This window comes from Lonchura striata, chromosome 29 (genome assembly GCF_046129695.1).
Source record: "Lonchura striata isolate bLonStr1 chromosome 29, bLonStr1.mat, whole genome shotgun sequence".
Classification (NCBI taxonomy): Eukaryota; Metazoa; Chordata; class Aves; order Passeriformes; family Estrildidae; genus Lonchura; species Lonchura striata.
Genome location: NC_134631.1, coordinates 7352896 through 7371011, shown reverse-complemented (window position 1 = coordinate 7371011; position 18116 = coordinate 7352896). Strand labels below are relative to the sequence as shown.

Below are 18116 nucleotides of genomic sequence, written 5' to 3'. Positions count from 1 at the left end.
AGGCAAAGGCCATGGCAGAGTTCCCACAGCCCTGAGGGATCAACCCCAGGGCCCAAGGGAGCCCCAGCACCCAGGGCATGACGGGGTCGGCCACAAGCACCTGGCAGAGGCATTGCCCTCCTGGCCAGGGCAGAGCCCACCCAAACAGCCCCTGGGAAGGAGTCAGGGCTCCAGCTGCAGCCCACAAGGACACTGCAAGCACAGACAGCAGCACCCTCAGCAGGAGCAAGTCCACCCCTGCATGGACATGGATTGTCAGGGCTCTCTGAGCTCCCATCCCACCGGGGACCCACCACACTGGAGCCCTGGAGAACATTCAGGCTGGGTCTGCATCCAGAGAAGGCCTCTCCTGATGGACACAGGGGCCTCTCCATCCACTTGGAATCTTACACCTAAGGGGGGAAAATTGTAAAGGAATGTTTTCATTATTAAGGGAATAAATGGGAAAGTTGAGCTGGTATCACTTGTTCAATCGCTATTAGGAGCTGTGAGGGGTAGGTTTGAAATAAACTAATTTCTTTTTCTTCCTACTCTGATTGTAATTGACTAGGAAGGAATTTGATGGTGGCATTGTAATATTGTAAAAGGTGATACAGAGGCTATTGCTGCTGTACCTTTGGGTCAAATGTCTGGCAAGGCCTGTGCTGAAGGGAACCCAGAGGTGTGGGCAGCCCCAGGGGGAAAATTTGATGTGGAGCCTCTCCAAATTACTTGGAAGCAACCAGGACAAGTGGTGTCTAAAAGCAACACCCTGTTCCAGGGGAGGGAAGGAAGGGCTCACAGCCTGGTATGGAGTCCCTGCTAAAGGCAGTGCTTTTGGAGCCAGGGATGTCTCCCTACAGCACTCCTATCCTGCCAGTCAGGGAATCAGATGGCTCCAATGAGGAGGACAAGAAAAAGTGGTAGACAAAGCCCCTGTGAAATGGCTGAATTTCCTGGCTAAAAATATCTTTTGAGTATTGGGGGAAAAAAAAAAAACAAATGGTAAATGGTGGAGAAAAAGGTTAAATATTTGGGAAATACTGGGACTGAAGATTCCTGGTGAATTGACCCAGAGAGGCACTGGGCAATCTCAGAAGTAACATTTCCCTGGACCAAAAAGGAGCTGAGACAATTTTGAGGATAAATAGGGAATTACACAGCCTGGATTGAGGATTCTCTGTTCCAGCCAGAACACTGTAGGACTTTTTAACCTCAGACAGCCTCCATGCTGTGGTATGGACAGGAGAAAGAGAGCAAAACTTGAGAAAATGAACAACCAAAAATACTGATGCCTCAGCTGTGGCGCTTCCAGACTCAGAAAAGAAATTGGAATTGTAGGTGAATGTTAAACAGGGCCATGCCAAAGGAATTCTTGGGCCAAAATGTTTCACCCAGTGGCCAGAGTGGCCTCATTGCCTGCAGAATTGTGCAGCCACAGCTTCAGCGGGGACCCAGGCCCAAAACCTGACGACAACAGGATCTCCAACTGTTCCAGTCTGCCATCAAGTTCAAGCTTTGATCACCAAAAGAGCCTCGCAATGGATGAGCAGTGCTCGGTTATTACAGTGTGAAACTTGTTCAGTGGCACAGGAGGATTCAGAACTGAGCACAGGGGAAGGGTTTAACCCAGCCTCCTGCTTGAACAGCCCAAAGAGGGGCTGGGAAGAAACCCAGCACTGCATTCAAGTGACACAGCTCCAGACCCAGCCTGGGGGAGATTCAGGAGACATTGCCTGGCCTGAGGCAGAAAATGTGTTTCTGGATGGCTCTTCAAGGGCAGCAGAAGGGAAAAGAGTTCCAAGACACGCTGTTATTGAGGAAAGGGAATCAGACAAAGTGCAGGTTACCCCCATGGTCAGCTCAACCGGCACAGCTGTGTGTGCTTGTAAGAGCCTGGCACTGAAATGCCCTGAGCAGGAAGGCTTCAATATCTTCTGGTGACCCCATCTCACCTAACAGGGGGGCAAAAGCAATTCTGACTGCTCAGCAACCACTGGATCACTTACTAAGGCATTTCTAAAAGACATAATTCCAATAAAAGGGACTGTGGAAGCCATAGACTCAGAGAGCAGAACTAATTTTGCAGGAGAGTTCCTCCAGGGGGTTATGGCAGCTTTAGGAATACAAATGGGACCTCCAGAACCCCTGGCACCCCCAGAGCTCAGGCTGGGTACAAAGAATAAATGGGGAAAGAAAGAAACACCTTTAGAAACTGGGGATTAGATAGTAATAGTTTCAGCAAGTTTTAGAATGGATTTTCTCAGTGAAGATGGAGTCCCCAGCACCCTAACTTTTGGCTATTTATGGAGAAGGCACTGCACATAACAGCTGAGGCTTCCAAAGTGGCTCAAAGTGCAGATGTCTGTTTAGAATGGTGAAGGACATAGGTATGATTCACTAGTAACTTTCAAATACCTGCTCTAAAGCTGGAGTTACTCAAAGAAGAGAGAACTACTTCAACACTTGTAAAGAAGCACCATTTTTTCCAAATCTAATTTTCACATGTAGCTGAATTTTTCAAGAATTGTGTTTGTTATCATACTATGAGTGCAAAACAATCTATAAGAAGTGTTTAAAAACAGATTATTAACAGGAAAAAGTGATCAAAAGATCTATTTCCTTTTGTATTAACAACTGAAATATGACTGAAGAAGGGATCATCTCTGCAGTCCCCTGAACCAAACTCACAACTTCTTTAACAGCATGCTCAAAGTTTTCTATACTTCAAGCTTTTCTAGAAAATTCACTTTCTTAATTTCTGCTGTTTCTGTAGCCCCAGACCCTGTATAGTTTATACCAGCTGCATTCTACAGAAGGGATACCCAACTGAGGATACAAATTGCCTGCTGAATGGCCTTCTCTGACTCCATGCTGTTACTTTTGACCTCAGATGGCACAGAAAATGCTCTCCAGTTGACTTGCTTCCAAATGCCAAAAAACCCCAACCCCCAAACTTTTAAACATAAAACAGAAGGAAAGCTTAATTATTTGAGTTAAAATAGCACTGCAAAACAGTTATTCACAAATATAGCAATAAAAGTGTTATAAAAGATGTGCCTCCTGATACATAAAGATATCCTGAAGAATGATTTTGTATTGTTTATATACATTCAAAATTACTTTTCATCTTTTTTACTGAAAACTGCGTTTTCATAGGCAAACAGAATTTTTTCCTATAACTGGATATCTGCCTGGCAGACATAAATGTTTCTGTCAAACTCACCATTCTGCCATGGATATCAGAAGACATCTTGGAGTGACATGGACAGGGTTTTGCTTCCTTTATTAATGTTTCCATTCTTTGGTTCTCACATGACCTGTGTCATTTCTGTATTTAAATTCAGAAGCTCTTGCCAGAATACTCTTTCAACTTTGTTTGTAGTCACAATGCAAGAGGTCTGCAACTCTTGCTTTAATTTGGGACAGGATTTATTTCTTCTTGTAACTGAAGACTAATGGCAGACATCGCCTTCCTCATTTCTCCTGAAGTAATGCCTCAATTCTCTGTCTGGGTTAGCTGGCTAAATTATTTCCTTTCTAAATAGTCAGGTTCTGCTCTGTATAGAGAACTGTGACTTTCAGTGCTTAATATAAGCAAGCACTGAGAGGAGGGATGTACTGAGAAGACTATTTTCTGCGAGATACATATAATATCCTTTCTGCTCCATGTGTTCCTGCTGCAGCCTCAGTTGTAGCTGCAGGTCCAGAGTTTGATAAGGATTTAAAAAATGTTGGTCACCACTTAGGGTCGATTAGACTAGCAATGTCCAGAGGTTTAGAAATTGCATCCTGTAGAAAAGGAGTTTTTCCTCAAAAGCCTGTAAAATGTACAGGGTCACATAGACCAGAAATCTGATCTTTCCCTTATGTCAAAATGGCTCCTAGCTAAATTTCTGGGACCCTCTATGCTAAAATAAGAGAGGTTTGTCAAAGTAAAGCTAATAGTGGCAAAATTCCTTAGCCCAACAAATCAATTGAAATGTCAAGTGCAAATTAAGGATCAGAAAGGAGAGAAAGAAAATAAGAGGTAAAAATAGTCTAACAGAGGCTCCTGACTTAGTCATATCAACAGCTGAAGTTAAAAGGTTAGCAGAGGTTGATCTGACTGTTAATGTTTTCTCATCATTTTGTTTATGAGAAAGAAGAAGGGAAGAAGCCTTCCATCCCTGGTATCAGGTTAAGTTCCTCTGCTTGAGTGGAACAACTCAGTACTCCAAATATAAAAGCTCCAAAGAAGCTCACACAAAGATGTTTGTCTCGAACTGTAATTGGAGTAGATCCATTTGTTTGTGTAATTGCCACCATGGTGGAAATCTGTGCTTCTCTATTTGTGCAACTGCAAATATTTTCTAGGAATGAACCATCTGAATTTTAATATCCCATAGATTCAGTGCAATACAGCATATTACAATATCTTGACCTTTTCAGTGTTCCATAAATTGATTGTCTGGTTGTTCATGTCCCCCCTCGTTTACAGGCCTGGAAACCTTAGAAGAAGAGGTAACATGGCTGTCTCTGAGTCGTATCTTTTATATTTATCAGCATTTCCAGAATCACACTTCTAGTGTCTTGAAGGCTTGACAGAAGTTACATACTGTGTGCCTGAGGTGCAGTAGCATATAAAATCATGCCAGAAAAGGCAGGGATGAGTGCCACAGGCGGGCTCACAAGGTTCACCACAGGTGGTCCTGTTGAAGGTCACATTGGTTGACCAGCATTGTTATAAAATTGTGATCTCTCCAGTGAGTTATTCTGACAGCCAGATAAACCTCCAGCTAAATAAATATCATGGGCAACCTTCAACCAACCAAATGTAACTGTTTAATTAATGTGCTTTTCCTAAGTAAATTAAAAAGCAGAGGGAAAAGGCTTCTGGTCTTTAAAGGATGCATAAAGCAGAAAATGAAAGATCTGAATATGAAAGGGAGAGAATCCTCTTAAAGCTGAGGATACAGTGGTAAGAAAAATTATTATTCATTTGCAGACATCACCTCAAACTGATGGACTAGTGAAAAGAAGATACAAATTTTAATAACAGCAAATGTTGGAGTAAGATGCAGAGAACGAGCAATTGCCACTTTTTCATTACTTGTCTTCCATCAAAGAAGGGAGAGAGGAAATTCACATTTGGTAGCGTTTATTACAATTATTATGCCCTCAAAAAAAAGAAAAAAAAAAAAAAAAAGCCGCCAACCCCAAAATTATAGAACAAAACAGAAATGCTCTGAGGTGGCTCAAATTCTTCCTCTGAGACTAAACGCAGATATTTTTTCTCAAGATGCTTTTTCACTTCCAGATGTGCCTTCAGGTCCAACATGTGCCTTGAGGTAAATTCCTCTGCCTAGTGAGTGTGCAGCTGAAGAGGCTATTACTGTTTTGGTAGCTTCCTACAAGCATAGCTCAAGCCATGTCATCTGCCCCTTCCAGCAGCAGCAGAAAGAGGTGTTGAGGTGTTTTGTCTCAAGCGCTGAACAGAACAGGATGCAGATGACATGCATCACCTTTTGAAGTCTCACATCCAGTCTGGGGTAGGGGGAGTGCTGTGTGGCTGTGAGACAAACTACATAAGAGAGCCTGAAACGCAAAAAAAGACTTCAGTTCCTTTCTTCTCTGCATCGGGGCCATGATGAGTTCCATGACCGGGCTGGGACGGCGGGCGGGGCTGGCCTGTGATGCGCTCTGGGCTCTGTGACAGCACAGGGGCCGTGTCACAATGGGGGCAACTATAAAAGGCCCCAGGCCGGTGCCGCTGCCCCAGTAGAGCCTCGGCAAGCGGTGAGTACACAGCAGAGGGGAGAGGGGGCTGGAGGAGGGCTGGGACAGGAGCGTCGGTCCCCGGGGCTGCCCCGTCTCCAGGGCCCAGCGCCGGGCGCAGCGCCTTGCTGGGGGCGCGGGGCGTGCGGGGCAGCGGTGCAGCCTTGCCAGCTGCCGGGGGCCCTTTCCTTCCTGCCACCACATCCCTGCCGCTCCTGCCCCTCACTGTCTCCATTCCGGCCCCACTGAGCCCCTCCTGTGTGTCCTCCTGCAGACCATGGCTTTACTGTCACTGCTGTTTGTGCTTGTGCAAAGCCTGATCCAGTACCCCCAGCCAGCTGGGGATGGGCTGGATGAGGCCACGCGCCAGAGAATGCGGGAGCGTCAGGAGCTGCTGGACCGTGAGATGGCCCGGCTGATGCAGGAGCTGGAGCAGGGGCCCCTGCAGCAGCAGGATGAGGGCTGGGGAGCCATGCTCTTTGGTGCCCTGCAGCAGTGGCCATTCTGGGTTCTTGCTGGCATCCTGCTCCTCTTGGGCCTGTGGCTGGGCTGCAGGAGAAGGAGCTGTGAGGCCAGCAGCAGCAGCAAGGACCAGAGCTCCCGCAAGACCTTGGGAGATGAGAGAATAACTGAACAGGAAGAAGACACCGCTGATCCAGAGGAAGGTGAAGAAGACAGAGATATGACTCTGGAGGCAGAAAACAGCGGCACTGAAGATGACAGAGAAGGCAGTCCTGTGGCTGCAGATGATGGCAACAAGGATGATGCCACTGAAGACAATTATGATGTGAAGATGAAGGAGGACAGCGATGTCAACAGTGGCAATTATGATGTGAAGGAAGACAGCGATGTCGACAATGGCTATCACTTAAAGAAAGAAGGACAGAGTGATGGGGATATGCCAGGAGACACTACCACTGAAGGAAATGAAGAAGAACCTGGCAATGTTGCTGGAAATAAAGAAGATCTAGAGAAGCAAATGAAGAAAAAACCAAGGATGTACAGGTGGACCAAGACAAGGACACTGGAAAGGAAGAAGGAGAAGGAAATGAAGAAAAAAACAATAGTGTTACTATAAAGGCAGGCAAAAACACTGATGTAAATGAAGGTGAAGACAATGTAGATGGAACAGAAGAATACATGGATGTGAAGGTGCAGGAAAGCAGACGTGCCAATGACCAAAGAAGTAAAGACTGGACTGGGCAGGAAGATAGCAATCAATGTGGGAATGAAATTGCCCATAGTGGTTTTCCTGCACCTGAGGAAGTAAATAAGGATGTGATAGCAGAAGATGGCAATGATAGAAACAAGGATGAATAACAGGCTGATGTGAATGTGGAGGGAAACAAGAATAATGATAGACAAGAAGAGGAACAAGGTAATGTGGCTGCCAGTGAAAAAGGTGGCAGTGATGGTGGCAGGGAAGAAAATGCCAGTGGTGGAATTGAAAACAGAGAAGACACCCAAGATGCTGGGAATGAGAAGGACATCCTTTTAGTGGATGGTATAGAGTGGCCTGTGGAGGACCTGGAGAGAGGCTCCTCAGTGACAGCTGAGCTGATGGAGAGCTTCACGCGTGTCTTTGTGTACAGCGTGAGCAATAGCTTTGATCCGGTGCCTCGAGTAGCCATCGGGGTGGGCAGCGCCTTTGAGGGCTGGAGCCCCCATGAGTGGGATGGGGTGTACCGTGTGCTGGTCCCACTGAATCCCCCGCCAGGGCACACCTTCCACCTAGAGCCAAGCAGTGCAGGGCAGACGGCAGCAAGGACCTTCAGCGTCCGTGTGGAGCTGGTGTGCACGTGTGAGAGCGAGCAGCTGGGCGAGAAGCTGTTGTGCCTCCTGCACCACTCGCAGGAGGAGCTGCGGCGGAAGCAGCAGCGCAGCCTCCTGGAGACACTCTGCACCGGCTCCTACCTGGATGTGGAGAAAACCTCCCGCTAGTTCTTCCAGATGGTGAGATGCTCGTGGTTGCATGTACCTCAGTCATACTCATGGCACTTGGTGTTTCAGCCCTGCAGCCGGTCCTGCCAATTCCAGCTGAGCAGAGGCAAGAGGACCCTGTCGGTGGAGATGCTTTTTGGGGTGTGCTAAGGGGACTATGACATCTTTGTGGTCAACCAGCCCTTAGAGGCCCAGAAAGGCAACTCCGGTAACCTTGTGAGCAGTCAGCCCGCCAAGGCCAACATCCTCACAAGAACAGCATGGCCTGAGACATTCGCTGTGGCGGAGGCAAAATTCTTCCAGCACATTGCCAGGCAGATACCATGTAAGAGGTTGCACCTGAAATACCTGCAGCTCTTCACATGCATGCTGAGCGGCACAGGTTTTTCCACCTCTAACTGAAAGACTCTGGTCATGCATGTGTTAAACATCTTACCACCGGTCTACTGGCGCAGGAAGGAATTTCCACTGCGGCTGTAGGACATCATGGCATACATGCAGCTCTGCCTGAAATGGAAACGCCTGGACCATTTTGTTCTAGGCAACGAGAAGCTTCCTGCAGAGATCAGCTTGCCGCCAGCAATGCAAAAGGTTGAGCCACTCAACCTCTTTGAGTACCTGGCCCGAGATCCGGATGCCCACAGAAAGGCAATGGAGGCTTATGCTCAGCTGCACTTTCGCCTCTGGATGATGCTCTCCAACACTGAGAAGAATTCCCTGCACAAAGCTCTGATGGAGAAGTTCGCAGCCGATTGCTGCAACGTCGACTCTTTGTGATTGTTGTATTTGTCCGTGGCAATCCTGAAGCTGCTTTCCTGCTCCTGTGAAAGGAAGATGGTGCATCACATGGTTTCGTTGTGCAGACACTTCCATGAGTGGCCTTGCCCTTCACCTTCCATTTGCAACAGTGCTGTTGCCTAAGTCAAAGAGGCAGAAACTGGCTCCACCTGCACATCCTTGCAGAAGAACAGTGAAGCTGATGGAGGTTGCTTGGAATACCTCTAAGACAGCAACCTAGCCTATTAGGGACTTAATGTAGTTATTTAGTGAGTTGTAGTTTTAATTAGACTTGTTTCTTAGCATTCATTCCAGAGGCCCTTTAGTGTTGGCAGTATATAACTATTTTGCAAAGCTACCCTTAGTGTAGAGAAATAGAGTTTAGACTAGATTAGTTTAAACCCTTAGTTTAGAGAATTACCCTTAGTTTAGAGAATTCCCCTAGTTGCTTGTCTGCTTTTAAATAATACTTGAATATCTATGTTTGAGAAACTAATAAAAGAAGTTAAGTTTCTCAAATTGCCTGAAATATGTCATTCTTTGTACGTAACCCTCTATATCTTTGAGAATGTCCTTCCTATACCTCTATCTGAAATAAAGACTCTTTGCAAACAGAGATGTTTGATATATTAAGTATGCTGTCTCTTGAGCATGTCCATAGAAATGCTTGAAGTTTGAAGTGAAAATGCCCTGAAATGCCTGAAATTTTGCAGCAGAGTACTCCTGAATTTTTTAGCAATCTTTGGAAAGATTGCTGAAGTTTTCTTTACACAGTCACTTTTACAACTCCTAGGGAACAATTTAGTCTTAAAAGATTGAGCTACCCTTCAGTAATAGCTGCCCTTCAGCAATATCTACATATATATGTGTGAAGAAATAATAAAAGAAGAAAAATTTCTCAAATTGCCTGAAATCTGTCCTTCTTTTTATTTGACCCACAATTTATAGCAGAAAACAAAACAGGTCCTGATAGATGCAGCTAATTAAAGGAAGAAGAAGAAGCTTCAACTTCTGAGTAAAAAACTACAAATGAACACAGTGATAGTTACAGCATGGTCACACTGTCTAGGTGTGCTCTAACCCTTGAGCTGTAGTGTAGCAAATTTGAGTAAAGTAGCAGTGTCTTCCAAAAAACAATCTATTTTCCCTCCATATCCAAACTAAAGCTGTCAATGTACCTGCCATTAAAGCAGTTAGTCACTTACATGGGGCTGCAGGGTAAAACATTGCTTGATCTGCTCAAGTCCCCCAACTTTTTTCTGTGGCATTTAAATCCTGAGAAGATATAAATAACCTATCTTTATCAATTTGGCTGATATTTAGCTTTGAACAGCATACTAATTCATAGTAAGGAGCAAAGTGCAAGAAAAAACACTACAAACAGTAGAAATGAAAATAATATGCAAGAAAAGAAAGGCCAGTCATGAAGCAGGTGAGAGCAGCCACCCCACAGTTTCCTAAAGCCCACAGAGATTTGCTCTAGGTGGCCAATCAAGATTTTTGGTTCTTTGGCATATCTCAATTCTTCCTTTCTTCAGGTACTCTGTACTTCTCACCTCCTTCCACCAAGGCAGAAATAGGCTGTAATAAGTACTTCAACCCAAATCCTCTCAGTCCCCAAGTATTAGTGAATTACTATCCAAAATAAAAAGGCTGCTTTAACCCCCAGCTTGCTCAATGACAGTGCCTTCAGTCTAAGGAGCAAGGTACACCCAGGAGGATTCACAGCAATGACACAAGGTTCAAATGTCGTCATGGGCAGTCAATCTTCGCTTTGTGCTCTGTGAAGCATGGCCAGTGGGCAGCGATTTAATCTCTTGAGTCACCCCTGGTTAAAAGTGCACTGGTTTCCTCTTCTTTCTTTGCCTTTCAAGGTCTTCCAAGCCAGAAGCAAGGCAGAAGCTCACAGAAATCTTGAGGTAAGAAGCAGTGTCCTTCCAAGGACTCTGACCTTGCTATGGCTCACATACAAAGCAAATCAGCCCTGCAAAATAGGACTTCTCTGCATTTTCCATGTGGATCAGAATATTCGAAAATAACTGGAAAGCTTGCTCTTTCAGAGTCATGCAGGGCTTAGGCAATTTTTTCCATTAATGTATATTGACACTACTTACCATTTCATTATCTGTTCTCCTTGTAAAATAAGTTGTGTAGCTCTGAATTTGATTTCTACTGCTTATGCTTATTATGGCAGCATGGTTATGTCACAGTGTTTCCAAGAGAAGAGATAATTGTAGAGAAAAATTTATGAGAACAATAGAAACTTCTAGGATGGACAAGCTCTCAGGCTCTGTTTCTTCAGTTCTGGAAATATTTATTATGATTACAGTGCATTAAAGACACAGAATTGTATGAGTATAGGGGAAAATACCCATAAGTACTTTTGTCACCATCTTTAAAAAGCATTTAAAGTCATCACCATTCAACTCAAACTCTTTAAAATGCTGGTTTACATATTTTAATTGTTGCTGGCAAGGAAAGTTTAGTGCTCATGATTTTTCTGTAAGGCTGCATCCTGACCACAGCTCATATAATCAATTTTCAGGCTCCTCATAATGTTTTCCTGAAGTATCCAAAGAAAAGAAATGCACCTCATACAGAAATGATGTGAAATACAATCTGACATCAAAATGACCTGAGGTACTGTTGTTCCCTAGAAATGAAATAAAATTTAAAGCAACATAAAATACTTAAAGTATAGAAATGTTTCTGTATCTGGCAGGGCAAAGTAGCACAACCATCCCAGGAGGTTTGTTCTCATTTTCATTATCACTACTGTATAGTCCACACTTCAGAAAAAATAGCTCTGTAAATTTTGGTTTTGTAGTTTTTAGCTTTAAAAAATTCCAGAAAAATTGGGGGACAAAGTGGGGAATGTTTATTTTTTATTCAGTCTTTTCAGTGGTTATTTTTTTCAGTCCATTATCCTACTGTGGCTACATTATGTTCTTATGCTCAACTTTCCAGATTTGACTACATGTATTTAAAAACAACAGCAGAGGATTTTTTTATTAAAAGCATTACAAACAACCACTTGAACCATGAGCCATTTTACCCAGCTCTGATACTGAATTTCTTTCCTTTGTCAGCTCTATACATATGTCAGAGATTGAGGATTTTTGTTTTTATGCACAAACTCTGTACAGTAATTGCATCTTCTATGGAACATCAAATCTTTTGGCAAAAAGACCATTGTACTGAAGGAATACTTGGTTATATAACTGGGAGATATAATCCAGAATAAGTGCTTGGCCCATGCAATAGTGACTGATATCTCAACATGTCAGAGTAAATGATGGAATTTAATTGTTAAACTTTTTCAACATGGAAAAAAATCCCACTGACAGTGATTGCTGTTGGTTTGATCTGTATCTTGGCAAACCCCCAGATTTTTAGTCAAGCAAAAACAAGAACAAAAAATTTAGTTTCCCCTGCAAATATTTAAGGATTTTTACTGCTCACAGAATACTGGAAAGTGACAACAAAAAAAAAGAGAGAAAAAGAAAAAAAAGTGAGAGACACCTGCTTCTGTTAGTGTCTCCTGCTTGCAAGTTTGTTACTCACACCATTGGAGGCAGGAGAGAATGAGCACCTGTCCCCAGGCTGAGGAACATGTATGGCACTGCACATTCCCTATCTCTGCACAGTGAGAAGGGTGGCTGGGGCTGAAAAAAGCCCCATTCTATCTTTTTGAGGAAGAAAGGAAGGCAGCTGCAATAGTTTTAGGAGTGGGTGACAGCTGAAAGTATCTCTTGTGAAGACGCTCTTTGATGAATGTACAGCATACGTGGAGGAAAAATAAGAGTTTGCCAAGTGCAGACATCTTCTATTCTCTTATAGCTAAAGCTGCTTTGATCTCAACCTGACAAGCAATGTGTATATTATACCACTGAAACCACTTTAGTCTTTTCAACTCAAAAAACAAATAGCCCAGGGACCTAAATGCGGGATGACCACACTCCAGCACGGTGTGGGTGGAGGGAGGCAGAGATCTCTGAAGGTTGCTCTTGGGGAAAGAGGTTTATTGGGGGTGCAGGAAGGTCCGAGCCTCGTGCTCTCAGGCGTAGCATGTGGCCGGGTTTAAGAGGGCAGGGGAGGGGAGAGACAAAAGGAGGGTTTAGGAGAGGGGAAGCCCTAGGAAAGGAGGGAAAGGTTCTAAGAGGGGAGGAAGTTCTAAGAGAGGGGAGAGGTTCCAAGAGCGGGAAGAGGTTCCAAGTGGCCGCATGGCTTCTCGGAGCCCCCTTATCAGGGGCTCCTAGGTGGGCTGGGATAAGGCATGGGCCAATGGGGTTACAGACGCTGATGTTTTAGGGGCAGGTACAGAGGTGTGGGATGAGCCACACATCTTCTGGGGGGTGAGATGGAACAGTCCATTTCACTCCAGGATTCATCCAAGGGCAGAAGTGACATCTGGCTAGCTGGGAGAACTGTTCTCATCCTAGCTGTATTATTTATGAACAATCATATCTATCTATCATCTGCAACACTCTGAGTTGGATGCACTAGAGCAATACTATCAAGATTTTCTCAGGAGCTCTAAACAACAAAACAGCCTTTACTGGGAAATTTAGAAAATCAGTGAAACTTTGGCAAACATTTTAATATGGCATTCAATCAACAAAAAAAACTTCTCAAAGCATTGACTTGGACCATTCAACTTCACAAACTCTGAGCCTGTTCAATTTTAAGTTAATCAATACTGGCAAGAGTACAGAAATAGAAGAGGTAGATACAAAAAGAGAGAACAATAAGATACAGAGAAGCACACACTCAGCTACCAACTCCTGGATTCCAGCAATGTTCAGATGGAAATTCCAAGAGGAGGTAGGGTCAAGATATGTGCTTGCCTTGTGGTCAGCCTTAAATACCCCTTGGTCTTCCTGGGCCTTCCCCCAGGTGGGACTTGGGGTCATTTGGTCACTCAGGAGCTGGGCTGGGGCTCCAGAGGTGGCTGTGGAGCATTGTCTGTGCTGTGCCAGGGACTGGCAGACACTGCTGGGCTGGGATAGAGGCTCTGGGGGGATTGGGGTTCCAGGGCAGGGCAGTGCTGGGGTTCCAGGGCAGGACAGGGCTGGACCTGCCCCTTCCTCCCCCACACATGAAATGTTTCCAGCCAACAATCTCCTTCAGTCTGTCACAACAGTCAACATTGGTGGTGAAATCCCAATATGGCCATTGCTATGGTCAGTTTCCATGGCAACCATCCCCAGCCCCTGTTGCTATGGTCAGTTTCCATGGCAACCATCCCCAGCCCCTGTTGCTATGGTCAGTTTCCATGGCAACCATCCCCAGCCCCTGTTGCTATGGTCAGTCCCTGGGCAGCTCCATGGAGACCCCATGCCAGGGGTGGTTGCCATGGACACCAGCTCAGGCCTGGAGCCCGTTGCCATGGCAACCATTGGCACTCCCATCCCCAGGGTCATGGATCCAGAACCACAGAATTGGCTGAGCTGGGAGGGACCCATCAGGATCCTCGAGTCCAGCTGCTGGCCCTGCACAGGACACCCCAACACTGCCAGCCTGGGCCTGGCAGCGCTGTCCAAACGCTGCTGGAGCTCAGAGAGCCCTGGAGCTGTGACCCTTCCCTGGGGAGCCTGGGCAGTGCCCCAGCAGCCTCTGGGCAAAAACCTTTTCCTGAGATCCAACCTAAGCCTGCCCCGACTCAGCTGCAGCCGCTCCCTCCACTCCTGTCCCTGGGCACCAGAGTGAAGAGGTTCCCTCAGCCCCAGCCAGGGACCCGCTCCCAAGGCTGCTGTCATGGCCACCAGGGCTGGCACCAGCTGGGATGCTCGGTTTCCACAGGCCGGGGTTCAGGAATGGGATTCCTCAATTTCCTGCTTCCGCTAAAACTGCCCTGCCATTTGTTGCCCTCTCACTTACCATGGAAAGCACAAAAGGCAAATATTCCAGGCTGGAATAAGAATAATTTACGGGGAACAGCAATGAGATAAGGAACAAACAGAAACAGAAAAAATATTGACAACAGAAGGGATAAGAATAACTATTTACAGGGGAAAACTACATCACCATCAATTGTATCATCCTGGCCACGTGTTTCCTCCTGCATGGAAAGGACACCTGTCTCCTCAGGGAGAGAGAAAGAGTCCCTTTCCTGCCCCTGGTAATGACCTGAGGTGGGAGTGAATGTAGTGACAGGGCCATGGCCAGACCCTCATGTCCTTCAATCCCATATCAGGTCATTGGCAGGGGCAGGAAAAGGGACAGGTGTCTTCCCAGCATGGATAACAGGGAACATGGATCACCAGGGCTCTTCCCAACAGGGTCCTCCAATGGGGGATGAAACTGGAGCAGTGCACAAAGCTCTTCCTGCAGCTGGAGAATTTTCAGGACTTCCCTTACTGGTGGCTCCATTGGTGTTTCGTCAAGTGAGATCTCTGGGTGAAGCTCTTCCCACACTGGGGACACAAGTAGGGCCTCTCCCCAGTGTGGATGCGTTGGTGGCTGACAAGGTTGCACTTGTGCTTGAAGCCCTTGCCACAGTTGGGGCAGAGGAAGCGCCTCTCCTCAGTGTGAATCCACTCATGCAGGAGGAGATGGGAGCTGCTGTGAAACGTCTTCCCACAAGTGGGGCACATGTAGGGCCTCTCCCCAGTGTGGATGCGCTGGTGTGTGACGAGGGTGGAGTTTTGCTTGAAGCCCTTCCCGCAGTCTGGGCAGCGGGAGGGCCTCTCATCCTTGTGAATCCGCTGGTGTCTGAGGAGATCAGAGATGCTGCCAAAACTCTTCTGACACTCGGGACACTCATAGGGCCTCTCCCCAGTGTGGATGCGTTGGTGGCTGACAAGGTGAGAGTTGGAGCTGAATCCCTTCCCACACTCCCCACACTTGTAGGGCCTCTCCCCAGTGTGGATGTGTAAGTGGCTGACAAGGTGGGAGTTGCAGCTGAGCCCTTCCCACACTCCCCACACTCGTATGGCCATTCCCCAATGTGGATCATCAGGTGTCGTTTCAGATTGTTGCTCTGCCTGAAGCTCTTCCCACACTCCAAGCACTTGTAGGGCTTCTCCCCATCAGGAAGCTGTTCAGGGACCACCAACTCTGAGCTCTGGCGGAAGCTCTGCCCACCTTCCTGGCCCAGAGTGGGTCTTTCCTCCTCAGAGCATCCTGGGCTGGGCTTGCAGCCCCTCCTCCTGTGAGATCTCCAGGGATTTTCCTCCCTGTTGGATTCCTGCGCTGTGGAGTTGCTTAAAACGGCTTCTTCCATGAGGTTCTGCTGCAGGGATTTGTCTTTCCTGGTCTCCATCCTCAGCTCCTGCTCTGGGGGAGGAAGGACAAGGAGCGGATGGGATTTGCCACATTGCCAGAGGGAAGGGCAAGAAGATCCCCCCAGTGCATCCCTGGCAGGAGGGCACCGGCAGCGGGACTGTCCAGCAGCCGGGGGCCAGGCTGGGCTGGGAGATAGAGCAGGAGAGAGGGGGAAAGGGGCACTGACTTCCTCCTCACCTGCCTCAGTGTCCCAGGGCATCTTCCTCTTCCTCGCAACCTTCTCCTCCATCTGGTGAACATTTGGGTACAGGAAATCCTGTTTTGGAAGGAAAACAAGGGATGAGTACAGTGAGTTTTGTACAGGTTTGAAGGCAAACCAGGGGGAGAGTCTAAGCCAGAATGACAATTGAATAAGAAATCTAAGATCATGGCAATGATACAGAAACACTGGCTTAACCTGACAGAGTCAGGATATAACCTGACACCCCGTTGGTCAGGGTGGTGGTAGCAGTCTGATGAAATGGTGGCTGCAGTCCAGCTCGAGTGATGAACGTGATTCTGTCAAAGCAGTGATCCCGTAGAAGGGTCTGGTCTTCCTCTGAGGGTCCAGTGGTGGTTATGGAGTTCTTGTCCTCTGGGAATCCAGTAGGCAAGGTGGTTGTGGTGTTGCAAATGGTGAGATTATATCCAGGTAGGAATGCTTGGTTCCTCCCCCTGGGCGGAGCATCCCACAATGGGATGATGTAATTTTATCAGTCCTGCAGTGACACTCAATGGCCCATTAAGAGAAGATGGCCCTGGAGGGCGTTATCAGGGCTGAGCCATGGAAGAGATAAAGAACACTGCCCCACCTGTTGATAACAGTTTATGGAGATGGGGACTGAAAACACTTTTGATTACATCTGACACTGTAACCTAAAACAGTGAGGCAATCCCTGCTCGGGGTGGGGGGTGAACACCACCCCCCTTACCCAAACTGGCTCCGGTGTAAAACCCCCACCCTGGGAAGGCCACGCACACAGGGGACAATGTCACACTTGCCCCGCTTCTGGGGAGAGCTCTGTCCCTGTCACTCCCTTGCTTTCTCCCCTTTTCTCTTTCTTTCCATGTCTCTCTTAATTTTGTTAAAATCACTGGAAGAAAGGGAGCAAATTATACCAACGAGAATGACAAGGATCATTCACCCCAAGCTGAGGAACACAAGGCTACTAAAGTCCTACAAGAAGCCCAGCTCAAGTAGCTAAATTCCCAAATAACTCCTGAATTCATGGGCTTTGGGGGGAGAAGAATTATTTTCTTGCTCCCTGTCACCTTTGTGACAGGTACACAGACCTTTCCCATTCTTTTAATAATCTGTATTGGGAAAATTTTCCTGATTTCTTTTTTTAGAACCGCCAGCATCTGAGTTGGAGCTGTGCTGGAACTGATGAAATTTGGAATTGCCACAGAATTGCTTCTGTTGTTGGTTCATTAATGTTTGGGATTTATTTGCATTTCCATCACAAGTGACTTGTGGGAAGAGCAAATCTTCCTCAAGGCATTTTATGTAGGGTTAAGTTTAATTTCTGCTGAGTTTGTTTAGTCTAGTGCCCAGGGGATGCTCAAGGGGTCTCTGGTTTTGGTTTGGCCCTAATTTTCTTCTGATTCGTCTTTTTCACTTAGAAACACCTGAAAAATGACTAAAATTATTATTGACCAGAGATGTCAAAAGTCCCACCATTTAAGAGGTATTTGAGGTGGAATTTACTGTTTGGGAACATATTCTAGAGGATTTGTGGGTTCTTGGGGGATATATGGGAGTATTCTCCATATCTTTGCACTCCAAAATCCAAGGTGGGTTGCACTTTCACCTCAAAATGACTCAACCTCCCAGGAAGCCCCAGAGTCTTACTCCAAACTGGCTACATCCCACCTCAAAATGGCTGGTTCCCACCTCAGTCCAGTGCCAAAATTACTCGATTCCTCAGCCTACAGGATGAGATGGGGTTGGAAGGTGATCGGGAGAAGTGAGATCCAAATTTGAGGTTGTGGGATCAGGATTGTGTGGGGCTGGGTGGGTGTGATTTATTTTGATAATAAATAAAACGATCAGAATTACTGATTTCTGTCCCATTCATTTTCCATCAGTTCTGATTTGCTTTTCAGAGGGCCGCCTTCTCAGCTGATTTTGTTTGTGTCCTCCTGTCCCAGACTGAAAAGCAAGATGTGTTCTATTTGCCATCTGTATGGCAGTTGTGCTGTGTTAAGTGGGCAGCTTTTCCTTATCTCTTCCACAATCAATCCTCCCTCAAAGGAGACATCTGCTGATAATGGGCTATTGAATGTCACTGCATGACTGATAAGAACTGTAACATCCCATTGTGAGATGCTCTGCCCAGAGGGAGGAGCCAAGAATTCCTACCTGCATCTAGTCTTGAGATTTGGCCCACCAACAC

General features: G+C 46.3%; 1 protein-coding gene across 1 annotated transcript in view; it reads right to left on the bottom strand.

Annotated features, from left to right (window-relative positions):
* The window catches only part of LOC110468027 (uncharacterized), a 619922-nt gene that overhangs the window by 399573 nt on the left and 202233 nt on the right, over positions 1-18116 (bottom strand). Inside the window, 6 exon segments of the mRNA XM_077788935.1 lie at positions 6065-6285; positions 6346-6603; positions 7311-7467; positions 14335-14365; positions 14815-15357; positions 15441-15488. Coding sequence (XP_077645061.1) covers positions 6065-6285; positions 6346-6603; positions 7311-7467; positions 14335-14365; positions 14815-15357; positions 15441-15488 — 1258 coding nt within the window.